The sequence below is a fragment of the Coregonus lavaretus genome (genome assembly GCF_964263955.1).
Source record: "Coregonus lavaretus genome assembly, contig: HAP1_SCAFFOLD_2883, whole genome shotgun sequence".
NCBI classification, from domain to species: domain Eukaryota; kingdom Metazoa; phylum Chordata; class Actinopteri; order Salmoniformes; family Salmonidae; genus Coregonus; species Coregonus lavaretus.
The window spans coordinates 62,501-72,015 of NW_028156694.1; the positions used below are offsets into that span (position 1 = coordinate 62,501).

The 9,515-nt window shown below is 43.7% G+C and overlaps 1 protein-coding gene across 1 annotated transcript in view; it reads left to right on the top strand.

The window, feature by feature from the left end:
- LOC311126082 (actin-binding LIM protein 3-like) overlaps positions 1-9,508 on the top strand; it is a gene marked incomplete at both ends in the record, with an annotated part of 71,991 nt that extends 62,483 nt beyond the window's left edge. Inside the window, 3 exons of the mRNA XM_084200105.1 lie at positions 1,222-1,332; positions 1,671-1,721; positions 9,438-9,508. Coding sequence (XP_084056231.1) covers positions 1,222-1,332; positions 1,671-1,721; positions 9,438-9,508 — 233 coding nt within the window. The remainder of the gene's footprint in view (positions 1-1,221; positions 1,333-1,670; positions 1,722-9,437) is intronic.
- Positions 9,509-9,515: the final 7 nt, after the last annotated feature.

The window sequence follows — 9,515 nt, forward strand, 5'->3', positions numbered from 1 at the left end:
GACCAGTCTCCCAGTCCCTGCTGCTGAAAAACATCCCCACAGCATGATGCTGCCACCACCATGCTTCACCGTAGGGATGGTGCCAGGTTTCCTCCAGACGTGACGCTTGGCATTCAATTTTGGCTTCATCAGACTAGAGAATCTTGTTTCTCATGGTCTGAGAGTCTTTAGGTGCCTTTTGGCAAACTCCAAGCGGGCTGTCATGTGCCTTTTACTGAGGAGTGGCTTCCGTCTGGCCACTCTACCATAAAGGCCTGATTGGTGGAGTGCTGCAGAGATTGTTGTCCTTCTGGAAGGTTCCCCCATCTCCACAGAAGAACTCTAGAGCTCTGTCAGAGTGACTATTGGGTTCTTGGTCACCTCCCTGACTAAGGCCCTTCTCCCCCAATTGCTCAGTTTGGCCGGGCGGCCAGCTCTAGGAAGGGTCTTGGTGGTTCAAAACTTTTTCCATTTAAGAATTATGGAGCCACTGTGTTCTTGGGGACCTTCAATGCTGCAGAAATTGAAGGTCCCCAAGAATTGCTCTACGGGCAATTCCTTCGACCTCATGGCTTGGTTTTTGCTCTGACATGCACTGTGAACTGTGGGACCTTATATAGACAGGTGTGTGCCTTTCCAAATCATGTCCAATCAGTTGAATTTACCACAGGTGGACTCCAATCAAGTTGTAGAAACATCTCAAGGATGATCAATGGAAACAGGATACACCTGAGCTCAATATTGAGTCTCATAGCAAAGGGTTTGAATACTTATGTAAATAAGGTATTTCTGTTTGTAACTTCATAGATTTGCAAACATTTATTAACCTGTTTTCACTTTGTCAGTATGTGGTATTGTGTGTAGATTGCTGAGTATTTTTTATTTATTTAATCCATTTTAGAATAAGGCTGTAACTTAACAAAATGTGGAAAAATTCAAGGGGTCTGAATACTTTCCAAAGGCACTGTATCTTCCATCATATCACTTATGACAGTTAATGCATTTAAAAGCAGTGACCAGCAGGAGAAGGAGGCTTAAACCATTCGTTCTAGCTTCCTGTGCTCAGATGGTGCAGTATGCCTTTCCTCAATGCTGTTGAAATGCATTCTGCACCTGATTGGCTCAAGTGATTGGCTGGCAGACACTGTTGATCACCTTTTCTTTTGGTTCTGATTGGGTGGGTGGGACTGCAGGGCAGGACAATGCCTTTCTTCATGCTCATGTTTTGCTGTGATTGGCTAGTGCTGGCTGCAGGTTCTGAGAGTGGCAGGAGCTCGCCCTATTACGGCACGCTGGAGGGGCGGCCTAGTACTCCTACCACATACCACGCCCCCAAACATTTCCATGTACCAGGTAGGACTACACTTCATCTGTGTTCCAAATGGCACCCTATTCTCTATAGTAGTGCAATAGATATGGAATAGGGTGCCATTTGGGACAGTACCTTCTCTTCAGCATCTCCTCATCTTTCCATCTTCTCTGATCCTCGGCTATCCTCCTCTATTTTTATATGTCCTCAAACTCTCTTGTTATCAGCTATTGTAGCTATGGTACTCTATAGATCTTCCCTTTGTTACTTATTCCTTTACCTCCTTCTACCCCTCTACCCATCCCTCCCTCCCTTCCTCTCTCACATGTTTCACATCACCCTTCTCCCTTCTCTCTCCCCCTCCCTCCCTGTCTTTCCCCAGCCTCAGGCGAACCCAACATCTACAGCAAACCTCCCATCTATAAGAGAACGGGTACAGTGGCTTAGCCCCGCCTTATCCTGGCTGTTGTCCTATCAGTGACTGATTGTTTAAATTGATGTTTTCCATAGCCAATAGTTTATGGTACAGGGGTTTAGCCCCACCCTTTAGTCTGCCTGTCTTCCTATCAGTGTAGTAGCCCTTAGTATTGTGCGTGTGCGTGTGCTTGTGTGTGTGATCGCACTTTAGCTCGTGTCAGGCCTCTTAAGATATCACAGTGGTAGATGAATGGTTAGTTCAGGCTTCTTAAGACATCACAGTGGTAGATGAATGGTTAGTTCAGGCTTCTTAAGACATCACAGTTGTAGATTAAGGGTTAGTTCAGGCTTCTTAAGACATCACAGTGGTAGATGAATGGTTAGTTCAGGCCTCTTAAGACATCACAGTTGTAGATGAAGGGTTAGTTCAGGCTTCTTAAGACATCACAGTGGTAGATGAATGGTTAGTTCAGGCTTCTTAAGACATCACAGTTGTAGATGAAGGGTTAGTTCAGGCCTCTTAAGACGTCACAGTTGTAGATGAAGGGTTAGTTCAGGCCTCTTAAGACGTCACAGTTGTAGATGAAGGGTTAGTTCAGGCCTCTTAAGACGTCACAGTTGTAGATGAAGGGTTAGTTCAGGCCTCTTAAGACATCACAGTGGTAGATGAATGGTTAGTTCAGGCTTCTTAAGACATCACAGTTGTAGGTGAAGGGTTAGTTCAGGCCTCTTAAGACATCACAGTTGTAGATGAAGGGTTAGTTCAGGCCTCTTAAGACATCACAGTTGTAGATGAAGGGTTAGTTCAGGCCTCTTAAGACATCACAGTTGTAGATGAAGGGTTAGTTCAGGCCTCTTAAGACATCACAGTTGTAGATGAAGGGTTGGTTCAGGCCTCTTAAGACATCACAGTTGTAGATGAATGGTTAGTTCAGGCCTCTTAAGACATCACAGTTGTAGATGAAGGGTTAGTTCAGGCCTCATAAGAGATCACAGTTGTAGATGAATGGTTAGTTCAGGCCTCTTAAGACGTCACAGTGGTAGATTAATGGTTAGTTCAGGCTTCTTAAGACATCACAGTTGTAGATGAATGGTTAGTTCAGGCTTCTTAAGACGTCACAGTTGTAGATGAATGGTTAGTTCAGGCCTCTTAAGACGTCACAGTGGTAGATGAAGGGTTAGTTCTGAAGGGTTAGTTCAGGCCTCTTAAGACGTCACAGTTGTAGATGAAGGGTTAGTTCAGGCCTCTTAAGACGTCACAGTTGTAGATTAATGGTTAGTTCAGGCCTCTTAAGACGTCACAGTTGTAGATGAATGGTTAGTTCAGGCCTCTTAAGACGTCACAGTTGTAGATGAATGGTTAGTTCAGGCTTCTTAAGACGTCACAGTTGTAGATTAATGGTTAGTTCAGGCCTCTTAAGACGTCACAGTTGTAGATGAATGGTTAGGTCAGGCCTCTTAAGACGTCACAGTTGTAGATGAAGGGTTAGATTAGGCCTCTTAAGACGTCACAGTTGTATATGAAGGGTTAGTTCAGGCCTCTTAAGACGTCACAGTTGTAGATGAATGGTTAGTTCAGGCCTCTTAAGACGTCACAGTTGTAGATGAAGGGTTAGATCAGGCCTCTTAAGACATCACAGTTGTAGATGAATGGTTAGTTCAGGCTTCTTAAGACATCACAGTTGTAGATTAATGGTTAGTTCAGGCTTCTTAAGACATCACAGTTGTAGATGAATGGTTAGTTCAGGCTTCTTAAGACATCACAGTTGTAGATGAATGGTTAGTTCAGGCTTCTTAAGACATCACAGTGGTAGATGAATGGTTAGTTCAGGCTTCTTAAGACATCACAGTTGTAGATGAATGGTTAGTTCAGGCTTCTTAAGACGTCACAGTTGTAGATGAATGGTTAGTTCAGGCCTCTTAAGACGTCACAGTGGTAGATGAAGGGTTAGTTCTGAAGGGTTAGTTCAGGCCTCTTAAGACGTCACAGTTGTAGATGAAGGGTTAGTTCAGGCCTCTTAAGACGTCACAGTTGTAGATTAATGGTTAGTTCAGGCCTCTTAAGACGTCACAGTTGTAGATGAATGGTTAGTTCAGGCCTCTTAAGACGTCACAGTTGTAGATGAATGGTTAGTTCAGGCTTCTTAAGACGTCACAGTTGTAGATTAATGGTTAGTTCAGGCCTCTTAAGACGTCACAGTTGTAGATGAATGGTTAGTTCAGGCCTCTTAAGACGTCACAGTTGTAGATGAAGGGTTAGATTAGGCCTCTTAAGACGTCACAGTTGTAGATGAATGGTTAGTTCAGGCCTCTTAAGACGTCACAGTTGTAGATGAAGGGTTAGATTAGGCCTCTTAAGACGTCACAGTTGTATATGAAGGGTTAGTTCAGGCCTCTTAAGACGTCACAGTTGTAGATGAATGGTTAGTTCAGGCCTCTTAAGACGTCACAGTTGTAGATGAAGGGTTAGATCAGGCCTCATAAGACATCACAGTTGTAGATGAATGGTTAGTTCAGGCTTCTTAAGACATCACAGTTGTAGATGAATGGTTAGTTCAGGCTTCTTAAGACATCACAGTTGTAGATGAATGGTTAGTTCAGGCTTCTTAAGACATCACAGTTGTAGATGAATGGTTAGTTCAGGCTTCTTAAGACATCACAGTGGTAGATGAATGGTTAGTTCAGGCTTCTTAAGACATCACAGTTGTAGATGAATGGTTAGTTCAGGCTTCTTAAGACATCACAGTTGTAGATGAAGGGTTAGTTCAGGCTTCTTAAGACATCACAGTTGTAGATGAAGGGTTAGTTCAGGCTTCTTAAGACATCACAGTGGTAGATGAATGGTTAGTTCAGGCTTCTTAAGACATCACAGTGGTAGATGAATGGTTAGTTCAGGCTTCTTAAGACATCACAGTTGTAGATGAAGGGTTAGTTCAGGCCTCTTAACAGATCACAGTGGTAGATGAAGGGTTAGTTCAGGCCTCTTAACAGATCACAGTGGTAGATGAAGGGTTAGTTCAGACTTCTTAGAAGACCACAGTGGGACCCAGCTTCACTCACCTAGTGTAGAATGAAACCAGACCACTAGTTGTAAAGAGTTATAGTCTCCTAATATACATAGTTATTCAGGATATTCGAATAATACAGTATAGGCACCCAGAATACATGTCATATTTGTGTTTGTTCCTAAAGACTGCTATCCCCTCCCCTTCTCAGCCAACAGTCCAATCATAGTGTTTCTTTGGATGAGATAAAACATTCTTCTCAAAAGAAGGAGACAGTAGATCTTACTGTTAGACCTGCATGTCATATCATTGTGTGTGTGTGTGTCAGTGTGGTGTGAGTGTGTGTGTAGTATCGTGCTATAAGGGTATTATATAACAGTACATCACATGCTTGTGGTTATGGTGAACACTGTGTTATGAATGAGGGTCAGGAGTTGTTCCTAGTCAGAGAGAGAGAGAGAGAGAGAGGGGGGGGGGGGGAGTATGTACAGACTCAGTGAGCATAGCCTTGCTATTGAGAAAGGTCACCGTAGGCAGACCTGGCTCTCAAGAGAAGACAGGCTATGTGCACACTGCCCACAAAATCAGCTGCACTTCCTAACCTCCTGCCAAATGTATGACCATATTAGAGACACATATTTCCCTCAGATTGCACAGACCCACAAAGAATTCGAAAAAAAACTAACCCAATTTTGATAAACTCCTATATCTATTGGGTGAAATACCACAGTGTGCCAACACGGGTAAACTCCCGAGTGGCGCAGTGGTCTAAGGCACTGCATCGCAGTGCTAGCTGTGCCACTAGAGATCCTGGTTCGAATCTAGGCTCTGTCGTAGCCGGCCGCGACCGGGAGACCCATGGGGCGGCGCACAATTGGCCCAGCGTCGTCCAGGGTAGGGGAGGGAATTGCCGTCAGGGATGTAGCTCAGTTGATAGAGCATGGCGTTTGCAATGCCAGGGTTGTGGGTTTGATTCCCACGGGGGCCCAGTATGACAAATAAAATAATGTATGCACTCACTAACTAACTGTAAGTCGCTCTGGATAACAGCGTCTGCTAAATGACTAAAATGTAAATGTAAATCACAGCAAGATTTGTGACCTGTTGCCACAAGAAAAGGGCAAGCAGTGAAGAACAAACACCATTGTAAATACAACCCCATGTTTATTTATTTTCCCTTTTGTACATAATATTTGAAATGTCTTTATTCTTTTGGAACTTTTGTGAGTGTAATGTTTACTGTACATTTTCTATTGTTTATTTCACTTTTGTTTATTATCTACTTTACTTGCTTTGGAAAAGTTACCATATGTTTCCCATGCCAATAAAGCCCTTAAATTGAAATTGAATGTCACGGTTCTCAAGCCTCGGTTGGCTCGTCAGGCTCCCATGCCTCAGCCGGCTCATCAGGCTCCCATGCCTCAGCCGGCTCGTCAGGTTCCCGCGCCTCGGCCAGCTCGACAGGTTCCTGCACCTCAGGGTACTGTCACGTATACTCCCCCTCTGGCCTCTAGGTCACCAGGCTGATCTTTATTACACACACATGTCACCATCGTTATGCGCACCAGCGTCATCAGACTCACCTGGACTCCATCACCTTCCTGATTACCTCCCCTATATATGTCACTCCCTTTGGTTCCGTTATGGATTCTGTTACTCTGTTCCAGTCTGGACGTTACTCTTGTTTTGTGCCATGTTTATTTATCATTAAATGCACTCCTTGTACTTGCTTCTCGACTCCCAGCGTACATTGTTACATTGAAATTGAGAGAGAGAGAGAGAGACTGAGAGAGACAGAGAGAAAGAGAGAGATTCGTAAGCTTGCCTGAGAACTGAAGTCTTGCATTAGCTTCCCACAGTTCCCAACACAACCCAGTCCCTGAGTAGCAACCCAGTCCTTGAGTAGCAGGCATTTAGTAGGTATTTAATATTAGCATAATCTGCATTATTATTCAATACACACACTCCAGTGATATTGATCCCGCATATGGTTCTGTGATTCTGCTCAATAGAGGACATGTGTTGGCCATTAGTCTCTCATATCTCCCTGTTTAAAGATGATTAATGTCCATATGAACACACAATGGAGTTGGTATGGGTTTATATTAATGTCCATATCAACACACAATGGAGTTGACATGGGTTAATATAATGTCCATATGAACACACAATGGAGTAGAGCAGTAGAGAAGACATGGGTTCATCCATAGACCACAGGCCTGTTATGTACTCATTAGTCCTTTGATACCTACATGGAAGAGATACTATGATATACTGTATGACTCACTTATGGATATAGGTTAAATAAATAAATAGGTTAAATAAATAAAAAGGTTAAATATATAAATAGTGATTTGGACTTGTAGGGTTGACTCAAAGTGTTTAGTGGTAGTGTTTTATCTCTGTGTTCTGTTGTCTTTCATGTGGGTAGCAAACACTGTTACATCCTCTTGGGATGCCAGTCATGTCTCCCTTTTCAAACATGTCTCTCTTGGGATGCCAGTAAAGTCTCCCTTTTCAAACATGTGCCTCTTGGGATGCCAGTAATGTCTCCCTTTTCAAACATGTTCCTCTTGGGATGCCAGTAATGTCTCCCTTTTCAAACATGTTCCTCTTGGGATGCCAGTAATGTCTCCCTTTTCAAACATGTTCCTCTTGGGATGCCAGTAATGTCTCCCTTTTCAAACATGTTCCTCTTAGGATGCCAGTAATGTCTCCCTTTTCAAACATGTTCCTCTTGAGATGCCAGTAATGTCTCCCTTTTCAAACATGTTCCTCTTAGGATGCCAGTAATGTATTCCTTTTCTTTTTCACTTCTTCTTTTGGTTGTTTCTGATCACTTTAATTCACTTCCTCCTTCACTCTGCTTCACTTTTCCCTGATGAACTAACTTACCTCTGTAAGTAACTCCCACCACTCTGTCTATCTGCCTGTCTGTTTGTCTGTCTGCCTGTCTGTCTATTTTCCCGTCTGTTGGTCCCTCAACCGGTCTGTTTTCCATCAACATATCTGTCAATCTGTCAACCTGTCTGTCTTGCTGTCTTCTGTCTCCATGTCCACCCAGTCTATAAATTCTGATTGTCCATTTCTACAAGAAGCCGTTATCTATTTTGGGAATCTTCCATTTTACTGTCTAGCTAAAGACTCATTGTGTAAATAACTCCTCTGTCTAAGCTGTACATGTGTGTTTAGTGTCTGTCTGTGTGAGTAAGAGTCGATCACTCCCTGTCTGTACTAGCTGACTATCTATCTCACCTGTCTGTCTGTACCAGCTGACTATCTATCTCACCTGTCTGTCTGTACCAGCTGACTATCTATCTCACCTGTCTGTCTGTACCAGCTGACTATCTATCTCACCTGTCTGTCTGTACCAGCTGACTATCTATCTCACCTGTCTGTCTGTACCAGCTGACTATCTATCTCACCTGTCTGTCTGTACCAGCTGACTATCTATCTCACCTGTCTGTCTGTACCAGCTGACTATCTATCTCACCTGTCTGTCTGTACCAGCTGACTATCTATCTCACCTGTCTGTCTGTACCAGCTGACTATCTATCTCACCTGTCTGTCTGTACTAGCTGACTATCTATCTCACCTGTCTGTACCAGCTGACTATCTATCTCACCTGTCTGTCTGTACCAGCTGACTATCTATCTCACCTGTCTGTCTGTACCAGCTGACTATCTATCTCACCTGTCTGTCTGTACCAGCTGACTATCTATCTCACCTGTCTGTCTGTACTAGCTGACTATCTATCTCACCTGTCTGTCTGTACCAGCTGACTATCTATCTCACCTGTCTGTACCAGCTGACTATCTATCTCACCTGTCTGTACCAGCTGACTATCTATCTCACCTGTCTGTCTGTACCAGCTGACTATCTATCTCACCTGTCTGTCTGTACCAGCTGACTATCTATCTCACCTGTCTGTCTGTACCAGCTGACTATCTATCTCACCTGTCTGTCTGTACCAGCTGACTATCTATCTCACCTGTCTGTCTGTACCAGCTGACTATCTATCTCACCTGTCTGTACCAGCTGACTATCTATCTCACCTGTCTGTCTGTACCAGCTGACTATCTATCTCACCTGTCTGTACCAGCTGACTATCTATCTCACCTGTCTGTACCAGCTGACTATCTATCTCACCTGTCTGTCTGTACCAGCTGACTATCTATCTCACCTGTCTGTACCAGCTGACTATCTATCTCACCTGTCTGTCTGTACCAGCTGACTATCTATCTCACCTGTCTGTACCAGCTGACTATCTATCTCACCTGTCTGTCTGTACCAACTGACTATCTATCTCACCTGTCTGTCTGTACTAGCTGACTATCTATCTCACCTGTCTGTACCAGCTGACTATCTATCTCACCTGTCTGTACCAGCTGACTATCTATCTCACCTGTCTGTACCAGCTGACTATCTATCTCACCTGTCTGTCTGTACCAGCTGACTATCTATCTCACCTGTCTGTACCAGCTGACTCTCTATTTGAGTTCAATCTTTGGAGTGATACTGAAACAAAGAATGTAGAATATACCTTCAATAACACTTCCTGTACTCTCTTTCCCAGTACAGTATCTTCCTGTGTATTACCTTTGACCTCTGGGTCACTGATGGATCGCTGTGTAACGTAGACTGTGTCTTAAATGATACCCTACTCCCTATATAAACTGTGTTCTTCTGTTAACAGTCCACTCATCTCTCCACAGACAATCTCCCAGCCACCAAAAGCAGAACAAGTGAAGATCTAATAAAATCCTCCAGACTCTCTAGCTACTCTCCAGAACCCTACACACAGT